General features: G+C 44.0%; 2 protein-coding genes across 2 annotated transcripts in view; both read right to left on the reverse strand.

Moving 5' to 3' along the window:
* Positions 1–3,227, reverse strand: part of cpt1b (carnitine palmitoyltransferase 1B (muscle)) — a 14,360-nt gene extending 11,133 nt beyond the window's left edge. Inside the window, exons 1-4 of the mRNA XM_080545027.1 lie at positions 3,115–3,227; positions 1,575–1,733; positions 1,238–1,377; positions 36–207 (exon numbers count right to left, since the gene is read on the reverse strand). Of these exons, the coding sequence (XP_080401153.1) occupies positions 36–207; positions 1,238–1,377; positions 1,575–1,715 (453 nt within the window). The 5' untranslated portion in view covers positions 1,716–1,733; positions 3,115–3,227. The remainder of the gene's footprint in view (positions 1–35; positions 208–1,237; positions 1,378–1,574; positions 1,734–3,114) is intronic.
* Positions 3,228–4,504: 1,277 nt separating this feature from the next.
* On the reverse strand, positions 4,505–8,433 carry LOC308169891 (kelch repeat and BTB domain-containing protein 11; the record flags this gene model as incomplete). The annotated part of the gene is made up of 8 exons (XM_080544621.1): positions 4,505–4,687; positions 5,327–5,484; positions 5,609–5,763; positions 6,306–6,451; positions 6,634–6,985; positions 7,786–7,970; positions 8,095–8,283; positions 8,398–8,433. 8 exons carry the CDS (start codon positions 8,431–8,433, stop codon positions 4,505–4,507), a joined length of 1,404 nt encoding a protein of 467 aa, XP_080400747.1.
* Between the last annotated feature and the right edge of the window lie 1,821 nt (positions 8,434–10,254).

The following is a 10,254-nucleotide window of genomic DNA, read 5'->3' on the forward strand; positions in this document are numbered from 1 at the left end:
GACAGACAGACAGACAGACAGACAGACAGACTCACCAGCCACAGCTTGGTGGAGTAGCTCATCTTTCCATGGGACTCAAACATCCATCCATGGTAGGACAGCAGGACTTTCAGCATGTACCTCAGCAGGAAGATGAAGGACAGCCAGAGACCTGTGGCAAACAGCACGGCACTCAACACTGTCTGGGTCTGCCCTGTCATGTAGCCCCTGCAGAGAGGAGAGGACATCATAACACGTTACACTCATCCAGAGGGAGGACCATGGGGGACCGAGCCTTCTGTTCGGCTGCGCCGCGCCTGTGGAACAGCCTTCCTAGCCAGCTAAGGGCAGTACAGAGCCTGTGGAACAGCCTTCCTAGCCAGCTAAGGGCAGTACAGAGCCTGTGGAACAGCCTTCCTAGCCAGCTAAGGGCAGTACAGAGCCTGTGGAACAGCCTTCCTAGCCAGCTAAGGGCAGTACAGAGCCTGGACTCTTTTAAGACAGGCCTAAAAACCTGTTTATTCAAAAAGGCCTTTGACTGCTGAACCTATGTTCATTCTTGTGATTTATTTTGTTTGTTTTTTACTATGTTTTTAACTTATTATATTTTTAGGTTGTTTTTGTTTTAACTTGTGTTTTTATGGTTGTTAGCACTCTGAGATTATTTTTGAATTAGAAGTGCATTATTATTATTATTATTATTATTATTATTATTATTATTATTATTATCCATATCATTCCTGAAGGCTAAAAACAGAAGAAAGAAATGTACTTATGTAAAAAGAATATGCAGTGTATATGACAAACAAACCAAGACCTGTAATTAAAACAAATATCCCAAATATGGTAGGCTACTTCATCAGCAGGAATCACTAGATATAAAATCCAGTAACAGATGGAGTTACTGTAACTATTAGGCCTACCGATCCATCTCAAAGGGAACCCTGGTTATTAAGACATGCAGGCCTTAATACGCTCTAACTGCCATCTCCTACTAAAATATGTTGGTAGAAAGACACGAAATATGTTAAAAATCCGTAATCCCTATTTTGACCCAGATGTCGCCTACATGTCTTAATAACCAGGGTTCCCTTTAAAGCTTGCAACCGTATAAAATGAATTGTGTTTATCTATCAAGAGAACAAGTTGTTACACAGTTAGGTTACACACATACAGAAAGAACCCCCTGCCGCCCCCACATGGCAGTGAGCAGTATCAATAGGGAAATGACATCCCAAATAAATAAGGGCTTTCTGACCTGACAGGCAAGGTCCTCTTGATGCTGTCTATCATGCCCAGGGACGGGTCTATCCGGGCGTACAAGGTGCTCATGATGCCGATCACAACTATCAGCCAGCTGGACGGGCTGGCGGGGTACACGCCTGTTAACACGCCGTTCTGGGGGAGGAAAGTGGATTTTGAAGGAGGCCAGTTGTACAGACTGGGGTCAATTTTCCAAACCCTGAGATAAGGTTGAAGCATCACATTTCTGGTTGATTATTATTATTAAGACATTTTTATTATATTATTATATTATTATTATATTATTATATTATTATTATCAAACAGAAGGCTAGACTTAGGCAGAGGCCTACCTTAAACCTGATGGCGCGTTTCCTCCATGACGTCACGCTGGACAGGTAGATGTGTTTGAGCACCTCTCTGCTCAGGTGGAGGTCGATCCCGTCCGGTGTGACTGTGAACTGGAAGCCCACCGCCTGATGCGCCTCCGCCATGGTAACGTTGATTATAAACTGCTATAACAGACCGTAGATTATAAACTGCTATAACAGACCGAATAAACTGCTATAACAGACCGTAGATTATGAACTGCTATAACAGACCGTAGATTATAAACTGCTATAACAGACCATAGATTATAAACTGCTATAACAGACCGTAGATTATAAACTGCTATAACAGACCGTAGATTATAAACTGCTATAACAGACCATAGATTATAAACTGCTATAACAGACCGTAGATTATGAACTGCAACAGACCGTAGATTATAAACTGCTATAACAGACCGTAGATTATAAACTGCTATAACAGACCGTAGATTATAAACTGCTATAACAGACACAGAGGGAGAGGGTCAGAGAGACGTAGAACTGTTCTGCTGAACTGCGTAGTTAGTTAGTATATGAGGCTATAGGCTATTAGTCCGTGATTGATTTCAAATGTTTGCCCTCGCGCAATCAGTAAATCTGCCGTTAAATAACGGTTAATAACGGTTAATCTCCAATCCAAATCCAAACACACTTTTATTAATCTCTGACAAAGGCGATAACGTAGGGCTACGATAGATTCACACATATAAATGAATTATAGAATTATGAATAAAATTAAAAAACGACATGTTATTATTATATCATAAATATGATAATGTCATAAATTCCTGCTAGCCTGTTCTATATCTCCAATCAGTGAAACCTTACGATTTGCTTACTTTAAAACGTGCCTTTGGCCATGCATGTAAGTTAACCCTGTTAGTCTACCTAAACGGAATGTTTGGAGGTTAAAACACGTTGATGTTGTGGCCCGGATGACACGTTGAGCTTGGATGTCTTTTTCCATATGACTGGAGTTGCCAAGTGGGCCAAAGTTGAACCGCCAGATATAGCCCCGTGCCGGTGAAGCATGCGCTCAGAAGTAGGATGGGTTTACAAATATAAACACTGCAGACTATGACGAGCATGGTGAGGTTCCCCATTGACTACATTGCTTAACCTTTTTGTATGATTAATTATTATGGGGAATTCAGGGAATTGTAACTCATTTTGCATATACATGCCTAATTCTTCTTCTTCCCATAGAGATCACCTGATCATTGACCTATGTGACTGGAGGCTAGGTGGTCAGAGAGGTGTAGACAGTCCTTCACTTCATTTAGTTTTAATGCCAAAAAACCAAATAAAATGTTGGTGATATTAACACACAATTATATAGCAAAACTGAATTCTGTCAGACATGACTGATTCCCAAAACACACACATGTAGTAGGCTAAGAGTGACACCATTACATAGGAGGACCTAAAACAAACCATACTAATGTTAACAAACTGATTTTTATCCGTTCAAGTTTTTTATTTTACTCATCACAACTAAACATGAACAATAATAATGACTTACCTTTTTGCAACCAGATTGTGTTGAGCCTTGCTGAGTTGAGATAAAAGGTCTCTTGAGTGTGTCAGAGGAATTCCTCTGCACTAGGACGTGTGTCTGCCCTGTGTGTGTCTGCTCTGTGTGTGACTCAAATGCCCTTGAAGTGGATTTGCTCAGGTACTGAGAGCAAAGCTACCCCCTATGCTTTTTGCCCCCCTCCACCCCCCCCCCCCCTGTACTTCCTCCAGCTGACTCTCTCTCTCCCTTCCCAGGCTTCTCTCTCTGTAACCGGACACCATCCAGCGCTCAACTTTAACCTCACGTGCCAACAGAGCTCTACACTCACACCACACAGCGCTAATAGAAAGCAGTAATAATAATAAAGAAATAAATAAACTGTCAAGACGGTGAAACTGTCAATTCATACGATTTTTATTTTTTATTTTATCATAATGGCCATGTTATGTAACAACCTACACTGTGTTCAGTTGTTGGGTCACTCCACCTGTTAAAGAGTCAGTAACTGTTTGCTTTTCGCTCTCAGGTTAATCAGTCTTTTCAAATGTATTTGTCACATAATGTTAACGGTAACAGGACGAACCCATCAGGTAGGGGGCAAACAGGCGGGAAATCACATATAAGAAACTGAGATCTGGCCAAAGAAGTCCAGAGTATGGAAGACCAGCACTGCTGCTGAGTGGTCCTCAAATGCAATGTCAGGTGATGTTAGTGGTGCAGCATGGTTCTAACCTTAAATGTTCGATAATTTTATCTCATTTTTAATATATTTTTCTTTGCCTCTTATATTTTGTTAATATATTCTATGTCTTCTTATATGCATCCTAAATGGTGCACCTTTTACGAGATAGATAGATAATTTGATATTTTGATAGATAGTTTGATAGTGTGCTAGATAGATAGATAGTTTGATAGTGTGCTAGATAGATAGATAGTTTGATAGTGAATCATCTATCCATCAGTAATCATAAGAAATACTAATCTATGCCAAATCCAGGGTCCAGTTACAATGCTAGAAGAACATCATTTACTAGTCAGAAAGGCTTCAAACACCATTGTAGTTATGGCAGTTCTCGTAAATTAGCCTACACCATCATTTTAAACATCCATTTTTAGATTAGATTCAACTTTATTGTTATTGCAGAGTACAAGCATCAGAGAACGAAACCCCAAATCCAACCCTTAATGCTGAGTGCCAAGCAGGGAGGCATCGGGGACCATTTTTATAGTCTTTGGTATGACTCGGCCGGGGATCGAACTCACAACCTCCCAATCTCAGGGCGGACACTCTAACCGCAAGGCCACTGAGCTGGTAACTCCAATAAGAGCAAGCCAAAATGGAAGCAGCAAGAATCTATTAATTAATGAATTGATTGACTCATTAATGTGAGGTACGTCAGAAGTGGAGGTGGAAGAGGGCTTCGTAGCGGGTGGAGATGGGGAGAGGAGGGAGAATGCTGAGGGAGAGTGAGTGGAGGTCCAGCTTTACCACAGCGTTGTGCTCTATGTCCGGCATATACACCTGGTCACCCAGTACTGTTCCCTGGCCGGCCAATGCCACCTTCTCAGTCCCACGCACCTAGAACACATTAGAGATATCGGAAAGCGATAATGTCAGGAAGTGGGCTTACTTCCACAAGGGGACTAACTTATTCAGTTTCATTCTTCAGGTGTTCAATGAGACTTTTTGTTAAAGTGTTGTTTCTTGTTTTAGATAACTTGTATGAATATGATCACGAGTAAAACTTCTGAATTCTAAAATTATTTATTAAACAAACTACAGTAGAAAAACTGGTCGTTGGTGCTGATGAGCTGATCAGTGAGAGGCAGCTTGATGGAGTGAAGAGGGAAAGATGGCTACATTTATCCACACCTTTCTACCTTCTGGCATGCAAATACTTCAAGGTGTGAAAAAGGCAGACCCACATATGATGTCATTCCAGGCTAATGTCATTCCAGGTTAAGGGTCAATGGGCAGATTCACAGGAAGTCATGATGACCATTTAAGGACAGTATCCTGAGCAAATGGCCTTAGACAAAGGGATAACCATCATAAACCCCCCCAAGAATGTTACAAAGTCTAACCCCCACAGGCAGAAAGACAAACTGTACAGGTCCATATTATATACAGTTTATGTGTGTGTGTGTTGTCAAAATATACCACAAAAGCTTTAAGGACATCGTTATCTAATCCTCCTTTATCTGTATCTGGACTCACCTGTTCCCACTGCCGAGACTCCACACAGAATGATGTCACCACGTTCTCTGAGTTGTTCCCTCCAATCACAAACAGCTTGTCTGTGGCGCCCAGGAAGTACAGGCGGGGGATGTGTGCCTGGGCCCTGGTCAGCGTGGGCAGCAGCTCCAGCCAGGAGTCTAGAAGAGGGAACACAGAAGCGGTTGGGGGTCTGAGGGAATGGAAGCTTTACTTTCCACACTTGGGTGTCCTTCCTTCAGCCAACGTATACATTATCCCATAATAAAGTCTGCCCAGCTTTACCATGTCTGGTGTCATACTGCAGAACCAGTTTCTCCCCGGTTGTCTGGATGTTCCCGAGGATGTAGAGGCAGTGACCCAGGCTGGTGGCCAGGGGGATGTCATAGGACAGGGACATGGTGAACTGGAAGTCAGTGAGGGGCAGTGAGGAGACAAACCTAGAGCAGAGAGCACACACCCAGGGCCGTAACTACCATTGAGGATACCAAGGTCATGACTTTATTTTAGTCACAGCGTATTCTAATTGTCCGAGTTTGTGATCAAAATGGTGAATTCTACAACTTGCTTTATCGTGCTTTTCAATGAGTGCATTTCCCTCTCTCTGTCTGTCTCTCTCTCTGTCTGTCTCTCTCTCTGTCTGTCTCTCTCTCTCTGTCTCTCTCTCTCTTTGTCTGTCTCTCTCTCTCTGTCTGTCTCTCTCTCTGTCTGTCTGTCTCTCTCTCTCTTTGTCTGTCTGTCTCTCTCTGTCTGTCTCTCTCTCTTTGTCTGTCTCTCTCTCTCTTTGTCTGTCTGTCTCTCTCTGTCTGTCTCTCTCTCTCTGTCTGTCTGTCTCTCTCTCTTTCTCTCACTCTCTCCTGCACTTTCACCTCCCCACAAATAGCACACATTTGTGTCAACAATGCTCCGCTACAGCTGAGGCTCCGATGATATCAATGATTTGCTTTGAGACAGACTCAATTTAAGCAGTTCATTTTGAAACCTCCATGTGTCCTCCCAGAGGTCGTAGCGTTCCACTGCAGTGTAGATGGCTGTATTGGAGTTAGGTGACACCAGCGAGTCCAGGTACCAGCCTCCCACAGCATAGATACAGCCATCACACGCCACAGCACTAAAATGCCTCCTGTGCTGTGAAGGACAGAGATGGTGGCTATTGTTGCATTCAACAATGTACCATATACATCAATATACCATATATACACCAATATACCATATACACACTCTCTTTGTAACAAACTGGGTTTTGTCTATTTGATGTGCAACAAAAATCTTTCTAACTCCATGAAGATCATACAGCACCTTAAACTCACCTTGATCAGAGGAGCTGTAGAGACCCAGGTATGGGTGAAGGGGTTATACCTAAATGAAGCCATTTTAAACTCCCAGCCCCTCTTCACCTGTTGCCTGTAGCCCCCTATAAGGTAAAGGTAGTTATGTAGGACCACTGTGGTGAAACACCACTTATCAGCTGTGAAGGGGAGCTCTGTGACTGGACACCACTCTCCATTGACCTCTGACCCCTGTAGGCTGAAGAGGTGACGGGCAGCTTCTGTTTCCGGGTCATTCCAGGTGGTCAGATTCTCCTTCCTGAGGCTGCACAGCCGTGGGTCACCCTGTGACCTCAGGTGAACTAGCTCCGCCCTCTCCCTGGCATCAACACACCTGAGGCACAACAACTTGTCATTCTACAGGCTACAACATCCACATGTGTGGTTTCCATCACAGATGACTGAAGCCTGATACACACATAGATTTTCTAAATCGTAACAGATTTTTTATCTGAGAGAGACCCCACACAAAAAATCATGGATTGAACAGTCTTGATCGTATTGTGTGTGGTGTGCTCTGAAATTCCCAATACAGCACACCACACACATAAAGATCTGTCCTACGACAGTCTAGAGTCTCGTCCCCCAAGCCAGAAATCTGGCGTGATCAGGGTAGTAGTACCCTGACTGACCTGTAAGAGGCAGCCATGTGCGGCAGGGCAAATAAAGTGCAGAAGAACGAAAAGAAGAAGACGCGTCAGTCAGCTTGCTTCTTGATTGGCTACATTCCATTCCACGTCACAATCGGTCTCAGGAGTTGTCAATTTCGCCCACACACAAGAGGACTTTTGATCGTAAGTATTGAACACGTTTAATATTTACGATCATCGGTCCCGACCATTTTCCGAGCAGATTGTCGGGAGAAATTTACTCTTGTAGGATAATCTTTAGAGGCATCCGATAATAGGGTGTTTTGTGTCCTTGGTCTGAAGGGGGGAAATCTGGGAAATACTGATTATCTTTATGTGTGTACCAGGCTTTACCCTAATGTTAACCTTTACCTTAATCAATGAATCATCTTCCACATCGTTTTTTTTGCTACTTTGGACACCTGGAATTTATGGCCATCAAATCAAAACACATGATGAATGTCTGGGGTCTGTATCATAGTGAACAGCCGTGCACCTCACACACCTGGTGAGGTGGGGCAGCTCCAGCAGATGTCTGCTCAGGTAGAAGAACACTGTCTCCTGCAGCTCAGCACAGCAGATGTCCCGGGCCAGGCCCAGGTAGGACAGGCAGGTGTCTGGGGTTAGCACACATGCCAGGGCTGACAGGCACCGTGAGAGGAAGGCTTCAGCCAGCAGGTAGCTGCCCACCTGTAGAGGTGAGAGACAGTCTGGTCAGGTTAAAACCACTGGTTCAAACAAGAGCCATGCATGGGGAGGATTTGGTCATTGAAGTTACGGGGGAATAGCAGCGTCCCACTTGAGATCTGCCCACCTGGATGTGCACTCCCAACTCCTCCTGAGGAACACTGAAACGACTCCTGAAGATGAACTCCAGAAGACTGTGGAAGACGGAGGCGGGGATATGATCCAGAAGGATCAGGCTCTCAGTGGTCTCCCTCATGCTGGACTGGGACAGGGCTCTGAAGTACTCACTGCAGGCTGACAGCCTCCCCAGGTCAACCTGACACACATCACATAGGCAGGAAGTGATTGATTGCTAAATGAAGTGTTAGATTAATGCAGGTCATGATGTCGAAGTGATGAGATATCTTTGTATTATAAAAACATAATTTACATGGAAGTCATGCGTGCTGGTCTGGACTGTGACCATGGTCCTGGTTCCGTCTCCATGGTGATAAGTACGGTACGCCTCATCAGTTCTCCACTCTGCTGACCCTCGGTCATGTGGTCCTTTACATGTGTCAGAAGGCGACACGGCCACCCTGGTGTGTGGTACTGAAACAGTTCTCCAAACTCTCAACAAACAGTTCTTCAACCACAAGCTTAACCACAGAAGCACACCACTCAAATACTGTCTGCTGAGAGGGTTCATGGTGATGACTTTTGTATGTTGTAAGTTCCTATGATGATTTTTATCTCTGGTTTCCGATACATGACACAATCGTTCTTGATTGGAGCCTGTGTTGTATAAAACCTGCTAGGTGCACACTGCACATGATAATGAACTCAAAGGATTCCTCTCTAGCAACTTCTTAATAGATATCCAGCACATAATAGATATTCAGAGGAAGCAAAAGCATTGTACTGAAACTGTTTAGTGTGATGGTAAACAGTAGCAGTCATGTCATTATCACATGACAAAATAAATCAAAACAATATAATGACATTCTACACTTGCATAACTCCAGCCTGTGGAACCCCGATGGCAGCAGATCCAGTCAGTTGTATAAAGCGTCTCTCCTCCATAGTCAGTCGGCCTCGACAGGGCGACATGGAGCTGTGTGTGTGTGTGTGTGTGTGTGTGTGGGCAGGACAACAGCTCTGTCCAACTGTTCTATTTTAGGAATCAGAAAGGGGTAGTGGTGGAGGGTACTGCCTGGCTGTAATAAGAGAGTATTTCAGCGGGGATGAATATTGACCCACAACAGCAGATCTCATTTCTACACATAATCCTGAATCTCCTGAATAACCAGAGAATAGAAACTCAATATAGGTGTAGCAAATAACATCTCTAATCCTACAGAAGGGTGATGGCTATAAACAAACTTATATCGATGTTGTATGAAATCAATGGTGTTTCAGGAACTAGACTGCTCCCCATTGGTGCTGTTCAGATGGGCTGGTGGGAGGGTCCTATTACAGCCAGGCAGTACCCACCACCACTACCCCTTTCTGCCTCCTAAAATAGAACAGTTGGACAGAGCTGTTGTCCTGCACACACACACACACACACACACACACACACACACACACACACACACACACACACACACACACACAGCTCCATGTCGGCCCTGTCGAGGCTGACTGACTATGGAGGAGAGACGCTTTATACAACTGACTGGATCTGCTGCCATCGGGGTTCCACAGGCTGGAGTTATGCAAGTTTATATTGTTTCACTTTTGTTGTGTGTTTGACAACATCAATGGCATGTGGTTTCCAAGCTAACTCCACAGCTGCTGCCGTTGAACTGTTTAACTTATCAGACACGTGACTTTGACATGGCTGGATGGAAGTAGTCCACTGCTTGGACTAGGGTATCTGCTCAGTGATCTAGTAGAGTAAAATGCTTTTGTTTCCTCTTTACTTGAAGCATATATCCACTATCTACATATCGACTATGAGGTTGCTACAGCAGAATACTTTGAGTTCATTATCATGTGCTCAAAGGACCTGTAGTAGGTTCTAGGATGTACTTGGACACAGATAGAAAATCATCATAGGAACTTACAACATACAAAAGCCATCATCATGAACCCTCTCAGACAGTATTTGAGTGGTGTGCTTCTGTGGTTCAGCTTGTGGTTGAAGAACTGTTTGTTGAGAGTTTGGAGAACTGTTTCAGTACCACACACCAGGGTGGCCGTGTCACCTTCTGACACACGTAAAGGACCACATGACCGAGGGTCAGCAGAGTGGAGAACTGATGAGGCGTACCGTACTTATCAACATGGAGACGGAACCAGGACC

The sequence above is a fragment of the Nansenia antarctica genome (assembly GCF_963989245.1).
Source record: "Nansenia antarctica genome assembly, chromosome: 14".
Classification (NCBI taxonomy): Eukaryota; Metazoa; Chordata; class Actinopteri; order Argentiniformes; family Microstomatidae; genus Nansenia; species Nansenia antarctica.